General features: G+C 46.8%; 1 protein-coding gene across 1 annotated transcript in view; it reads right to left on the bottom strand.

Moving 5' to 3' along the window:
- Nucleotides 1-12,875, bottom strand: part of fat4 (FAT atypical cadherin 4) — a gene marked incomplete at its 5' end in the record, with an annotated part of 141,699 nt that overhangs the window by 18,716 nt on the left and 110,108 nt on the right. The window contains 4 exons of the mRNA XM_083652436.1: nucleotides 890-1,197; nucleotides 1,656-1,760; nucleotides 3,853-8,202; nucleotides 9,895-10,145. Of these exons, the coding sequence (XP_083508562.1) occupies nucleotides 890-1,197; nucleotides 1,656-1,760; nucleotides 3,853-8,202; nucleotides 9,895-10,145 (5,014 nt within the window). The remainder of the gene's footprint in view (nucleotides 1-889; nucleotides 1,198-1,655; nucleotides 1,761-3,852; nucleotides 8,203-9,894; nucleotides 10,146-12,875) is intronic.

Genomic DNA, 12,875 nt, shown 5'->3' with positions numbered 1-12,875 from the left:
GCCGACCTCAGCCTGACCGCCCAAACGACCCGCATCACCTTTTCCAAACACGGTGATCAGGTTCGCTTTACACCGCCTCGGGGAGTTGGCACTTCAGGCACGACACACACACACACGCACGCACGCGCGCACGCACGCGCGCGCACGCACACACACACACGCACGCACACACACACACACACTCAAGAGCCCGAACATGGCCATTCTCCCACCTCCGCACAGCATTCACAGGGCATATTACCGACAGAGTCGACGCTCTCGACGTGTGCTGTATGCCTTTCCATCCCACGTCACTCTGCACTATCTCAAACCTGACAATTTAACGATTTTACCAGCTTCCTATGGAGCTCCCAGCGCACGGTTGGAAATGACAGATTTGAAGTCCAGCAGGAGAGGTACATTATAGAAGCTTTGACAGGGCCTGGTTGGATGTTTCCCCCCCTCCTCTCTTGCCACTGCAGTGCTGGCACGGAGAAGCCTCTCATTCAGAGACGCGAGAGAGACAGAATTTCAACCTTCAGGGCCATTTCGGACCCCTGTATAGTAAATCACAACGAGCAATAAAATATAATTACAAACCATGAAAACCATAAGCAGAGCTACCCGCGGTTTGGGAGAGTTTAATTATCATCCGATGGTGCAAAAAAGAATATGAGGCCAACTCTGGATGCAGCTTTGGGCTGTAAAAGCCCAGGACATAACTGCTATTGAAAGTAAAGTCCACTATGCACGTCGACATGTGGCAGTTCCCATAGTTCCCTCGATGTTTTTGCAACCACCGACACATAAGAACCATATTAAGCTCTTCCGTGAAATATTTTCCCAAGGCATTTACAAAGAAAAACAAAATCAACGTGCCAATTTATATTATAAAAATAGTCATTCTTACCATTCCGGCTCGCCTGGCGATGACAGTGTGGAACTGCCCGTCTGAAACTTTGATCATGGTCATCAGCTTATAGGTTCCACTTCCCAAGTTGAACGAGAAGCGCATCCGTCCCTCGAAGATCTCCAGAGCCAGGAACTCGGCCTTGTCTCCGGTCTGGTTGTCGTGGTTGTACATCAGCAGAGCGTTGCTCTTCAGAGTGGCGAACTTGATGTAGATGTAGTTGTTGTTGGGATCCAGCGAGGGAAACTCCATATAGGAGAGCTCTTCAAAGCCGTAGCTGTTTAGCTCACAGTGTTTGCCGAAAACCCCTTGAGGAGGAGAGAGAGAGAGAGAGAGAGGAGAATCAGATAGGATGCCAATGAATGACTCACCTACTGCTGTGATAAAAATATCTACGGATAACAGCATCTCTCCTGGGCAATATCAAATTAATACAGCAGTCACAGAGCAGATATTGCTGCTGATGGATAGTAACCTTGCATCGTCAAAAAGTCAGTTTTTTATGACTTGAAAGACCTTGAACCATGTAAAACCTTTCAATAAAAATGTAAAAAATCACCAAAACTGGAGGTTTTTCCATGACAGCAGCAATATGAAATAATGAAGAATGAGCACACAAAATGAAATAATGGTAACATTGTTTTGCAAGAAATTGTGGAATAATTATTTTTCTTAATTAGGGAGATTACACCCCTCAACTTGCTTTTCAATTTACCAGGGCTCACTACAGTAATAGCCCAGAAGTTTCCAGCCAACCATTACTTACCAAATGGACAATGACAGTAATATCCATCCACCCGATTCTGACAGGAGCCGCCATTAAAACATGGGTTACACTCACAGTGATTGATGATGGAATCGCAGGTTTTGCCTGGGTTCACAAAACAACACAAATTAAAATGGATGGGGTGGCAGACAGACAACACAGGGGGAAAGAAAGCCCACGGGGAACACACTTCATGGTCTGTGGGAAGATTCCCCACAGACCACAGAAGTCATGAAGGCCTTTCATCACCTCACACGTCGGCCACACTTGAAAAATGCACTGCAAAAAAAATCTGGACCTCGACAGATCATTTAACCTCGTACTAAGCCTTAAAGGGGACCTGTTACGCTAATTTCCAGTGTTATATTGTATTATTATTTTATTCTGGGACTCCACTAGAGTATCTTTGCATGATTCGCAGTTTATCTCCTACTGGCCATTTATGCGGCCGCTCACTCAGGTCAGTATCTGCCTGAAACGCTCTGTTAACTGACAGCGGAAACCACTGTGAAAAAGAGTGGAACACTAGTGTCAAACGCATCACTTATATTGTGACATTGTGAGTGAGAGCAGAAGTAGCTGAAGGGTTTGATGTATAATGTAGGCTATGTAGTGTTACGAGAGTTGTTCAACTCTCGTAACCTCTCGTTCAGAGCAGTCTAAATCCCTCCATTTTTGCTAATGGAGATCACTTTCACATACGTTTACCTCATTATTGTAAACTTTGGCCATATTTAATATGAACATCCAACATTGTAACAGTATATATATATATATATATATATATATATATATATCGCCTACCTACTGTATGACACAAAATATGGAAAGGCACAATAGGTCCAGCTTTTTTTCAAACAAGTGGAAAAATATACCAATGCAGACAATGAAAGCTTTTCACCTGTGTCACGTATGTCACGTACGTATTTCAAGTATGTAGAACTTGAAATGTGTTCATTTTCATTGAAAAATAAGCAAAAAAGCAAAAAACAAATGATCTCACACCATTAGCAGATTTTTTTCCACTAAGATGTGATTTCTGTCCTTAATGGAAGATTACATGACGTTTGGGCTTCTTTTTTTTGCAGTGCATGTGCATTTCTGTCATTCTCACATGTGAACATGTAAATGCTTTGTGAGGTTTAACAATCAGTGAGCAGTCAGTGATGCTCTGGTGTTTGATTATGTGTATTGCCAATGACAATGGACATATAATGATAAGGAATGTGACACTGAGCACAATAACAGAGTGAGACAACGACACAGTAACAGATCCAGGCAAGGTAAAATGCAAAAAAAGGCAATGACAATGAAGTGCTGTAAGTGAAGGTATTTTATGCTCCGAAATCCTGAGACAAGTTGCTTAATGGAGATAGATTCTGTTGCCAAAAGCAGGCGGGGAAAACAGGAAGTTGAGAGTTCACTGTGGGGGCATGCAAACTACCGTAAGTCAATAGGTGCACTTCTTCAGGAGGGTCATTTATCTTGATGAAACCCAAAGGTTTTGGGCCATTTTTTATTGTCATAATAAAAAGACAGTAATGACTTGACTGGAGGCAAATCGCCTGCTACCACCCCATTTGGAAATGTCTTTCAGATGCTGTAGTCGGCGGCGTCTCAGAGTTCAAATGCACGTTCTTAGTAATACCACTTAAAAATGCACTCCCCTTTATTGAGGGTAATATCACTGTGCATTCGTTACACGTTCAAACAGGAGAGGTCTGATTCGTTTGAACTGCGCATTTATCATCGAGCTCGATACAGAGCCAAATACAGTAAGAGAACACTGATCTACAGTCAGATAACCAGTGTTCCTGTGTGTGGCCAAAGCTGCATGCAGAGACATCGAGGCACACAGGGAAATGTGATCCTAGTGAACTGTGTGCAGTCCACACTTAAGTCCTGAGTAGGGTCAGCTTTGCATCATGCTTTTTATTAAAGCAAACATGACAGGCTGATATGCATCACAGCTGATACCCCCCAAATAGTGGTCTGAAAACCAAACTGTTTTTGGCAGCCATGCTTGTATGCTATGGCTACAACACCTCTTGGAATCATTTAGAAGCAAATATTTTCCTTGGACAAAAATGCCATGTGTGTGAGTACGATGGTGTGTGTGTCTGTGCGTGTGTGCGTGTGCGTGCATGAGCGCGTGTGTTTTCAATCTGTGCTTGTGTGTGCTCATAGAATACAGTACCTGCAAAGCCAGATTTACAGAGGCAGTTGAAGCCGCCGGGGTAGTTCTGGCAGAGTGCCCCGTTCTTGCAGGGGTTGGAAAGGCATTCGTTGACATCCCGCTCGCAGGCCATCCCGGTGAAGCCGTCGGGACAGGTGCAGGAGAAACCCCCCACCAGATTGTGGCAGGTGCCGCCGTTGTGGCAGGGCGACGGCTGGCACTCGTCGATGTCCGTCTCGCACAGGGCTCCCGAGTAGCCCGGTCTGCAGCTGCAGGCGTAGGGCTGCAGGGGGTGGTTGGAGACGAGGATCACGGGGACACTTTCCTCCGTCTTCATATCCGGCCCGACACTCAGACGCCTTTTGCAGCTGCCGCCGTTCTGGCACGGGTTACGCGTGCAGGGATCATGGTCCACCGCGTCTATTTGCACGCCGCTCTGTCTGTGTAGAATGTCTTTGATACTCTGGAAGAATGTGGCCACGCCGCTGGGGTTGACGTACTGGCCGTGCCCGCGCTTCACAGCTGCCATGAGGAAAGTCTGGTTGTTGAGCTCGAACACGCCGTAGAGCAGCACCCCCGTGCCCAGCCCCGCTAGCTGAGAGTTGGCAATGCGCAAGAAGCTGAGGTAGTGGTTGGTGAGGAAGCCCTTGACCCCCTGGGAGTGGAGTCGGATCAGTATGCTGTTGTCCACTGTGGCGTTGGTGTAGCCCATGAAGAAAACGCGGGCCGTATTGCTGACCGAACCGTGGACACCGTCGCCGCTGCGTATGGTTAACTCAAAGGTTCCATCTGCCGAGCGAGACTTAGAATTGAGGTTGCACGTGCCGGTCGGGATACTAAACAGACCGGACGACGGAGGAATCAGCGAGCAGTGGAACCTGTCCTGAATGTCGGGGTCTTGGGGTTTGACAACGCCCAAAGAACCTCCAGGAAACATATTTCCAAAATAGTGGACGTAGATCTCCATGGACCTTGGCTCAGACGGGTTGTCATTCTGATCGTTAATTTTGACGTGAATTGTCCCTGTCGAGGACATCTGAGGCACGCCAGAGTCCTTGATCACAATAGAGAGGTAGAAGTCACTAATCTGTTCTCTGTCGATCTCCCGACTGGTGGTTAGCGCTCCAGCTGAACTCAGGCTGAAGTAGCTGTTGGCAGAGCCTGAATTGAGAAGGCTATATGAGAAAGGGCCTTGGTTGGGGGGCAGATCTGGATCAGAGGCTGTTAGAGTTGTAACGGCGATGCCGGCTCTCTGGTTCTCCATGACCTCAGCATTGACATTTGTCAAAGTTGGACCGTTATCATTGATGTCTTCGAGATTCACGATCAAGGTAGCACTTCCGGTAGCAGCGGGTGAGCCAGTGTCCACAGCCAGAACTGTCAGATTATACACGGGAGTTGTCTCTCTGTCGAGCACCGCGGCCACAGACACTTGGCCAGTTTGAGAGTTGATAGTGAAAACGTTTTGATCAAACTCAGGAGAAATGGAGTAAGAGAATCTGCTCCAGCTCGGGACAGAGTCGGAGTCTTGGGCACTCACAAAGGTCACCAGACCGCCGGGCGAGAGCCCCTCACTGATCTGCACATCATACAGCTCTTGGGTGAAAACGGGAGGATCGTTGGCATCGAGGATCGTGATGTTCACAAACACCTCGTCGATATCTGCCCCTCGGATGCTCCCGGCGTTCTTGGCCAACACCTTCAGTGAGATTTTTTCCTCCTTCTCGCGGTCGAGAGTACCTGTAACATAAATCTGGCCCGTTCTCCTGTTGATGCCAAAGCCCTTCTTTCTACTCTTCCCAAAAATGAGGTAGTAAACCACTCCATCATCTCCTTGGTCGCGATCGCTGGCAAACACCTCCCCGACCACTGTGCCTTTTGGAGCGGCTTCAGAGATTTCAAAGTAGTACTGTTTGGAGACAAAGCGGGGTACGTATTCGTTGGCCCCTTTCAGCTGAATGTTGACATTGGCAAAGCTGCAGCGCTCCTCGTCTGGGACATTGAAGGCCTTTACTGTTAAATGGTAAACCTGCTTAGCTTCGTAATCTAAGAAGCCCTGGGTGGTGATGATCCCCGTGTTGGGGTCGATGACAAAGAGGTCGCTGTCTGATGACTGTATCACGTAGGCCATGACCGCGTTAGCTCCCGAATCACGGTCGGTGGCGTTCATTTTGACCACAGTGGTGCCACTGGGGACGTTCTCCTGGACGATGGGGAAATATTCATCGGGATCAAACACAGGGGGGTTGTCATTCACATCGGTCACGTGAATTGTGACGGTGACATAGCTGGTTTTTGCAATCCAACCACCGTCAATGGCTGAAACTCTAAGCTCATGTTGCTGCTTCTCTTCAAAGTCCAGAGGATGAGCTAGAGATAATACTCCAGTTTTACTATTTACTACAAACAGACCCATGTCGTTACCTGAAGTAATATTGTAGGTGATGAGACCGTTCATTTCTTTGTCCTTGTCTCTTGCAGACAGGGTCCTTATCGCTGTTCCCACCGCCAGGCTCTCAGGCACAGTCGCTGTGATTTGGCTTTGGGAGAACTCGGGGGTGTGGTGGTTCTCTTCCGTCACCGCCACTCGCACTGAGGTACTCGCCGACAGAGGAGGATTCCCCTTGTCCTTCGCTGCGACGTCGAGGAGGAACACTTTATTCATATCGGACGTCAGAGAAGAGGCCACGGTGACCCATCCGCTCTGTTTGTCCAGTTTGAATTTGCTAGAGCTGTTTCCACCCGAGATCACGTACTCGACCTCAGAGTTCAGGCCAAAGTCTTTTTTGTCGTGGGCTACCACCCTAATTAGTTTGGTGCCCACCTTGACACTTTTAGTGACAGGGGTGAAGTAGCCAGGTGAATCAAACATGGGTGGATTATCATTACTGTCCACAGTGTTTACAATGACAGTGGTCTCACTCATCAGTGGCTTGACTCCCCGGTCTGAAGCCGTGACAATGAAGCTGTGGCGATTAATGTTGATACTACGAGCAGCTGTCGAGTTCTGATATTTTAACTGCTGCTTTACAAATATCTCTCCGGAACTCGAGTTGATTCTGAAATATTCCGACTGGGACCGAATGAAATAGAATATTTTGCCATTGAAGTCTTTGTCTGGATCTGCGGCCGACACCCGTGTGACCAGGGAGCCCACCTCTGTGAGCTCGGGGTAGTCCAGATAATAAGATGGCCGACTGAATCTGGGGGCGTTATCGTTGACGTCCGTTATGAATATGGTGACGTCTGTGCTTACTGTCCAGCCAGAATCATGGGCGGACACTTTGGTAATATAATGATCAGTGTCTTCTCTATTGAGAGGCCTACTGATGGTTATGTCTCCTGTGTTTGCATTGATATTGAACGGAAGGCTAGTGTCTGTGATGGAATATCGGCTAATGGCGTTAGAGCCGGCATCCTCATCTGTGGTGGTGACCCTGGTGACGGTGTAGCCCACGGGGGCATTCTCGGGCACTGTTGCACTGAAGATCTTGGAGAACCTGGGGGCGTTGTCATTCACATCCAGTACGTTGATGAGGACTTTGACTGCTGTGCTTTTGGGTGAAGAGCCCCGGTCGGTGGCTTTGACCTTCAAGGTGTACTGAGCCACCTTCTCGCGGTCCAGGGGCCGGGTGGTTCGGATTTCACCGGTGGCCCGATTCACGCTGAAACTGTTCTCCTTGTTGCCGTCGACGATAGCGTATTCCAGCTGTCCATTAGGCCCGCTGTCCTGATCGACAGCGGAAACCATCAACACCCGCTGTGGAGACAGGTTCTCCAGGATCTCGGCGTGGAACGGCTCCTTGTCAAACACCGGGTGATTGTCGTTCACATCCAGCACGGTTATTTCCACTTTCTCATAAGAAGAATAAGGCGGGAAGCCCTGGTCTCTGGCCTCAATCCAGAGCACATACTTCTGAATGTGTTCATAATCCAGGGGATGTTTGATTGACAGCTCGCCTGTCAGCTGGTCAATATGAAAGGCGTTATCCAGGTTGCCGCTGGCGACGTAGTACGACAGCGGCCCGCCCCTCGTAGAAGCCCCCGTCACCGTGGTGACGACGGTGTTTGTGGGCTGGCTCTCGGGGAACGTGAACGTGCGCTCCCTCAGTCTGATGACGGGGAAATCTCCTCCGGTGACGAAGCGGACGGTCACGGTGGTCGTATCCATTTTGGGGTTGGCGCCGCCGTCCTTCACTCTGACGGTGAGGGTGACCTCGGAGCTGCCCGTCAGCCTCTCGTTGGCGGTGATGGCGCCTCTGACCGGGTCGATCTTGAACTTGTCGGCGTTGCGTCCCGTCAGGGAGTAGTGCAGCTGGGCGTTGGAGCCCGAGTCCTCGTCAGTCACGGTGACAGCAAAGACCAGGGAGCCTGAAAACAGGAATGAGAATCAATTAGTATTATTATTTTTTACTTCCAGTAACAGCACATAAACATATAAACGTATGTACACATGCACACCTCTATTCACCTTATGCAGCCCCGCCCACTTGACCCTTCCTGTTCAAAACGCCGTCTGTTTTACCTGCTCAAACTAGTCTGACTCACCTGGTCAAACCTAGTTTCACTCACATTATGTGTCAGACTAGGTTTATGAGTCACAGGAAGTGTAAATACAATCATAACTTCCGATTGTATTTACACTTCCTGTTAGTTTCTCAAGCCAGACGGTCTCTTCTGAATAAGGTGAATACACAGCTCACATACTGTACATCTGTGGCGGGGGGGGGGTACCTCTACCTTAAAACCTCACCCTTTCTCCCCCCCCTTAAAAAATGCTTTCCATTCAACATTTCTTTCTTTGATGAACAATGGATCTTCTTATGCATAATACAGTATGTTATATTATAGTATAACGTGTTCCATTATATGTTCCAAGATGAAACTGGTGTCGACAATCAAATTAAACTTTCTTCTTTCTATGCCTTTTAACTTTTGACTCAAGGTGGATCATACTGTATGTGAGTTTACGAGGCTGCTTGATGTCAATCCATGAGAGACAAAGGTATCTGCCTTGGCAGCAGAGCCATGAAGCCGTCCAGCTGACGCATTTTTATGATCTCAAAGAGCTGTAAAAGTCATTTCCTGTAATCTAAAGGCACTTATTTCCATATGCAATGTTCTGCAATTAAAGGCCAATAAAACCTGAGGCTTTACAATATCTTTTTTAATCAAACCCACACATTTTAAAGTAGGTTCAAGAGCTGTGGGTCTTAAAAGTACTGCAGCAATTTAGCATAACGTTGAAAAAGTCAACTAAAACTAAACTTAAACTTAAATATGTGCTAAGAGCACGGTGGTGACAGTGAGAGAAGGTGAAAACAATTACATTTTGCAGCACCTTCTACTGCAGGGATTTTGGGACAACTTTGGGACAAAAAGTTTTTGTTGTTGTGGTTGTTTTTCCCCTCACTACCAGAGGGACAGATTGTGACCGTTCACTCCCATCAGTAGGACACTGTAACCCAATCACTCACTGACCCAATATTATAGCTAGTAATTTTATGAAAAGAATGAAATATATACTGGAAATCAAAGTTTATTATACCAACATTTTTATATTTTATATTTATTTCATATCGAAATGCATTTAGTGAGGGTTGGGCTACCCTATAGAAAAATGCTACATCATCTGTAAAGGGGAGACTTGTGGGTACCCATTCTCACTCAGATATCTTGAGGTGAGAGGTCAAGGGACCCCTTTGAACATAGCCGTGTCAGTTTTTCCCTTGCCAAGCATTATTGGAGCATTATCTAGCGTGATTTAGCTCCCTTCTCGACAAGCTAGTAACAATGTATGCCCTCCAGTTTCATATGATACCAGAAACTTAGAACTAAGCCGCCTACAACTTGATTTGTATCACTGTCGGGACATTAACGAGAGAAATGATCACGTGCACAGTGGGAGAAAGGGTTAAAAATAGGGCTACTATCGCAAAAACAGGGGGTGTTGGCAGCCCCCCATTTTTTTCTTCCTTAAATTGACTCCAGGGCTGCGCTGAGTGAGGGCGGGGGCTGCATACACCACCAGTTTCCCCTCCCTGTTCTACAGCAGGTACCAACCTGCTGAGGTGGAGGCGGGGATGTGGGTGACGTAGGGGTGGTGGTGGAAGCGCGGAGGGTTGTCGTTGATGTCGGACACGGTCACAGACACGGTGGCAGAGCTGGACAGGCCCTGCGGCTGCCCGCCGTCTGTTGCAACAACCAGCAGCTGGTAATTGGCCCTGTCTTCTCGGTCCAGCAGCGAGCTGGTGATGATCTGGCCCGTGGCTGGGTTGATTGAGAACTGGCCATGTCCTCCAGTCAAACTGTAGCTGTAGGAAGAAATAAAGTAGGACAAGTTTCAGCGTAAGCAACTCTGCCAAATGAGAGTATTATGAATAGCCTAAACCAAGAAAATATAATCAGGAGATAAAAGGAATTTCCAATTTTAATTGCTTTTACTCCTATTAGCAGCAAACTACCGGGAGTCTTGCCTAACCAAAATGCAATTATACTGATTTACAGGATTCAGGCCAGTGGTAATAGCGAACCAATACTCTCTTTTCTGTATTTTTCCACAGACAGTTCAATTTGTATTACTGTTAAAAAAAAACTATAATCTTCTCTAGCCAGAAGTGATTTCATTGAGTAGAAAATATGGAAAAGGTGACACTGAGAGAGCACCTGAGTGGATTTCTCCTGGGATATGCATCCCTGCACACTTTACTGTACATCCCATATTGTTATTCAAATCAGTTATTAGTGCTATGAAAAGACACTAATCACGGTGTGAAATCTCAAACAATCACTCTTTGAGCCATTTATTCACTCTCCAATTCCTTGGCAAAAAGGTTAAATCAGGCAGCATGTCATGATCACAGCACATAATTATAGTCTTGATTCTGCAGTTTAATCTATGGCAGACAATTGTTTATGTTGTAAATATTGACCGTTTTTTGTTCCTAAATTGAGTGCTATTCCCTTGTAATAGTTCCTCTACTGTATGTTGTTTGTTGCACTAATACTGGCATGAAGACTATGAAGATTCATATAGTATGGAGGAATCAGCATCCCATAACTCATTAGACACACACAACTAATTGCTCTATGCCAGTGGTTCTCAAAGCGGGGTCCGGAGACCACCAGGGGACCTTGAGAGGTATCCAGGGGGCCATCAGAAAAAAGGGGGATACTTTATCTTTACTTTATGATGATGATTATTACTTTCTGTAATAAAACAATCTAAAAGCTAAAATCGTATCAGATGGGGGACCCTGGGACAAAACCTTATCAAATGGTGGTCTGTGGTCTAATTTGTGTCAGTTTAGGGGTCCTTGATGCTCTATGCAGCATCTGGGACTTCAGTTCAGTAACATGGCCTATAGAGGGCACTGTTTTAAGCTTTACAAGGACAACGCAGACCCAAACAGAAAAGCACACATAAGATCATGCTCGACACCGGTCACCATATTGTATAGGGACATCAAACCTGCTTAGCTGACTGATCGCTGAGGCATCCAGCTTTGTTTTGATTCTATGAAATGCAGCCATTGTTTCCTGCCCGGCGGCTCACAGAGAGGCCTTGTGGTTCAGGTTGCTCTGCCTGCTCAGTCTGGAGCTGGAGACACCCCCAGAACTCTTTATGACCGACGGGCCATACTTTTTCGCTTTCCAACAAAGATCACGTTTCACTCTGTATCTCAGAAGTTTCCAGCAAGGACCCAGACACAAACCTAAACTGACACATACGTGTACACACACCAGTGTGCATTTTGAAAAGGCTTCTTGCAAAAGCATCGCCCGCAGAAACGGGATGACAAATTACACAACAAAGTGTGAACGCAGACAGGATGTAAGATTGTTTCCTCAACAACAACAACAACAACAAATAGAGAAATGTCCACTGGGGGCTTGTGGTCTAAAAACACAGGACAAAGGCCAGTTCAAGTTTGGGGCTTGGGAGGTAACGGCCTGTGAGAATCGGAACTAATAACTGATGGTAAGCGGGTTCTGGAGTCCATTAAGGGCCTCGAACCCCCCCAGGAACCCCTGATGGGCACTACTCGTACTGTCATAGACAATTAACATCCTCATTACCATGTTTTGGGAAAGTGTGAGTGTGTTGCGGTACCCCCCAGTGTGTGTGCCCAGTGGGGTTACCCAGGAGAGAGGAGGGGTCAGATCTGAGTCCATGTCCGGCTTGAGAGAGACCGGCCAGAAGCTTTTATAAGCCCCCCTCACCCCCCCCCCCCCCCCAGCTTGAGAATCGCAGCCCAAACAATGAACTTTTGAGTGTTGACTAAACTCAGCACTTCCCCCTAAACTCCTCTCATCAATTGCAACATGGGTCTGGAATTTGACAAATTTGGAAATGAGGTAAAGTGTTTTGCAGGAGTCGTAAGAGACAAATACCAGCTCAAACTCAGTCTTGTATGGCCTGTTGGGGTATGTTGACACCAGGAAATCAAAGCAAACCACACCTGATTACTCACTGGAAGTTACTGGAACTGTACAATGTTAAGAGGAAACTACTGTATCTCAGCTGGGTTGTGGAGAATGGCCCGTTTAGGACTAATATAACCTGCATGTTTCCAGAGAGGCGTAATGATCGCGGAGATCGTCGGTGACTTTAACCCTGTGTGAATCTAACATGTCGATCATTTGTAAACGAAAACGTCTGCCGCAAACTATCGACTGGATTTTCACAGACGAATCAAATTCTCTGTAAGTTCAGCCATAAGTTGTTTTTGCCACATGATTTATTTTTCTTCTTCTAGACATGCAACTTCTGTCTTCCTCCTGTTATGAAACATGAAGACAGGAGTGGAAGCTATAGAGACGAAGGTTCTCCATGGATTTTTGGCACACATTTAAAGTTTTGCTTCTATCAGGAAATGACAGAGGCCTACTGTAAAAGCTTGACCTTATACAACTGTATCCAGTGAGTACAGGAAATCTCATTATGCTGTGGTAATGGTCATTCATTAATTACATAGTACTAGAGCCCCGTGAATAAGGCCGGACTCCACTTCCACCCTGAGTGATCTGAATGAACTCACGCC

Source organism: Poromitra crassiceps (assembly GCF_964638095.1).
Source record: "Poromitra crassiceps genome assembly, chromosome: 15".
In the NCBI taxonomy this organism is placed as follows: domain Eukaryota; kingdom Metazoa; phylum Chordata; class Actinopteri; order Beryciformes; family Melamphaidae; genus Poromitra; species Poromitra crassiceps.
This window is presented reverse-complemented; position numbering and strand designations above follow the sequence as displayed.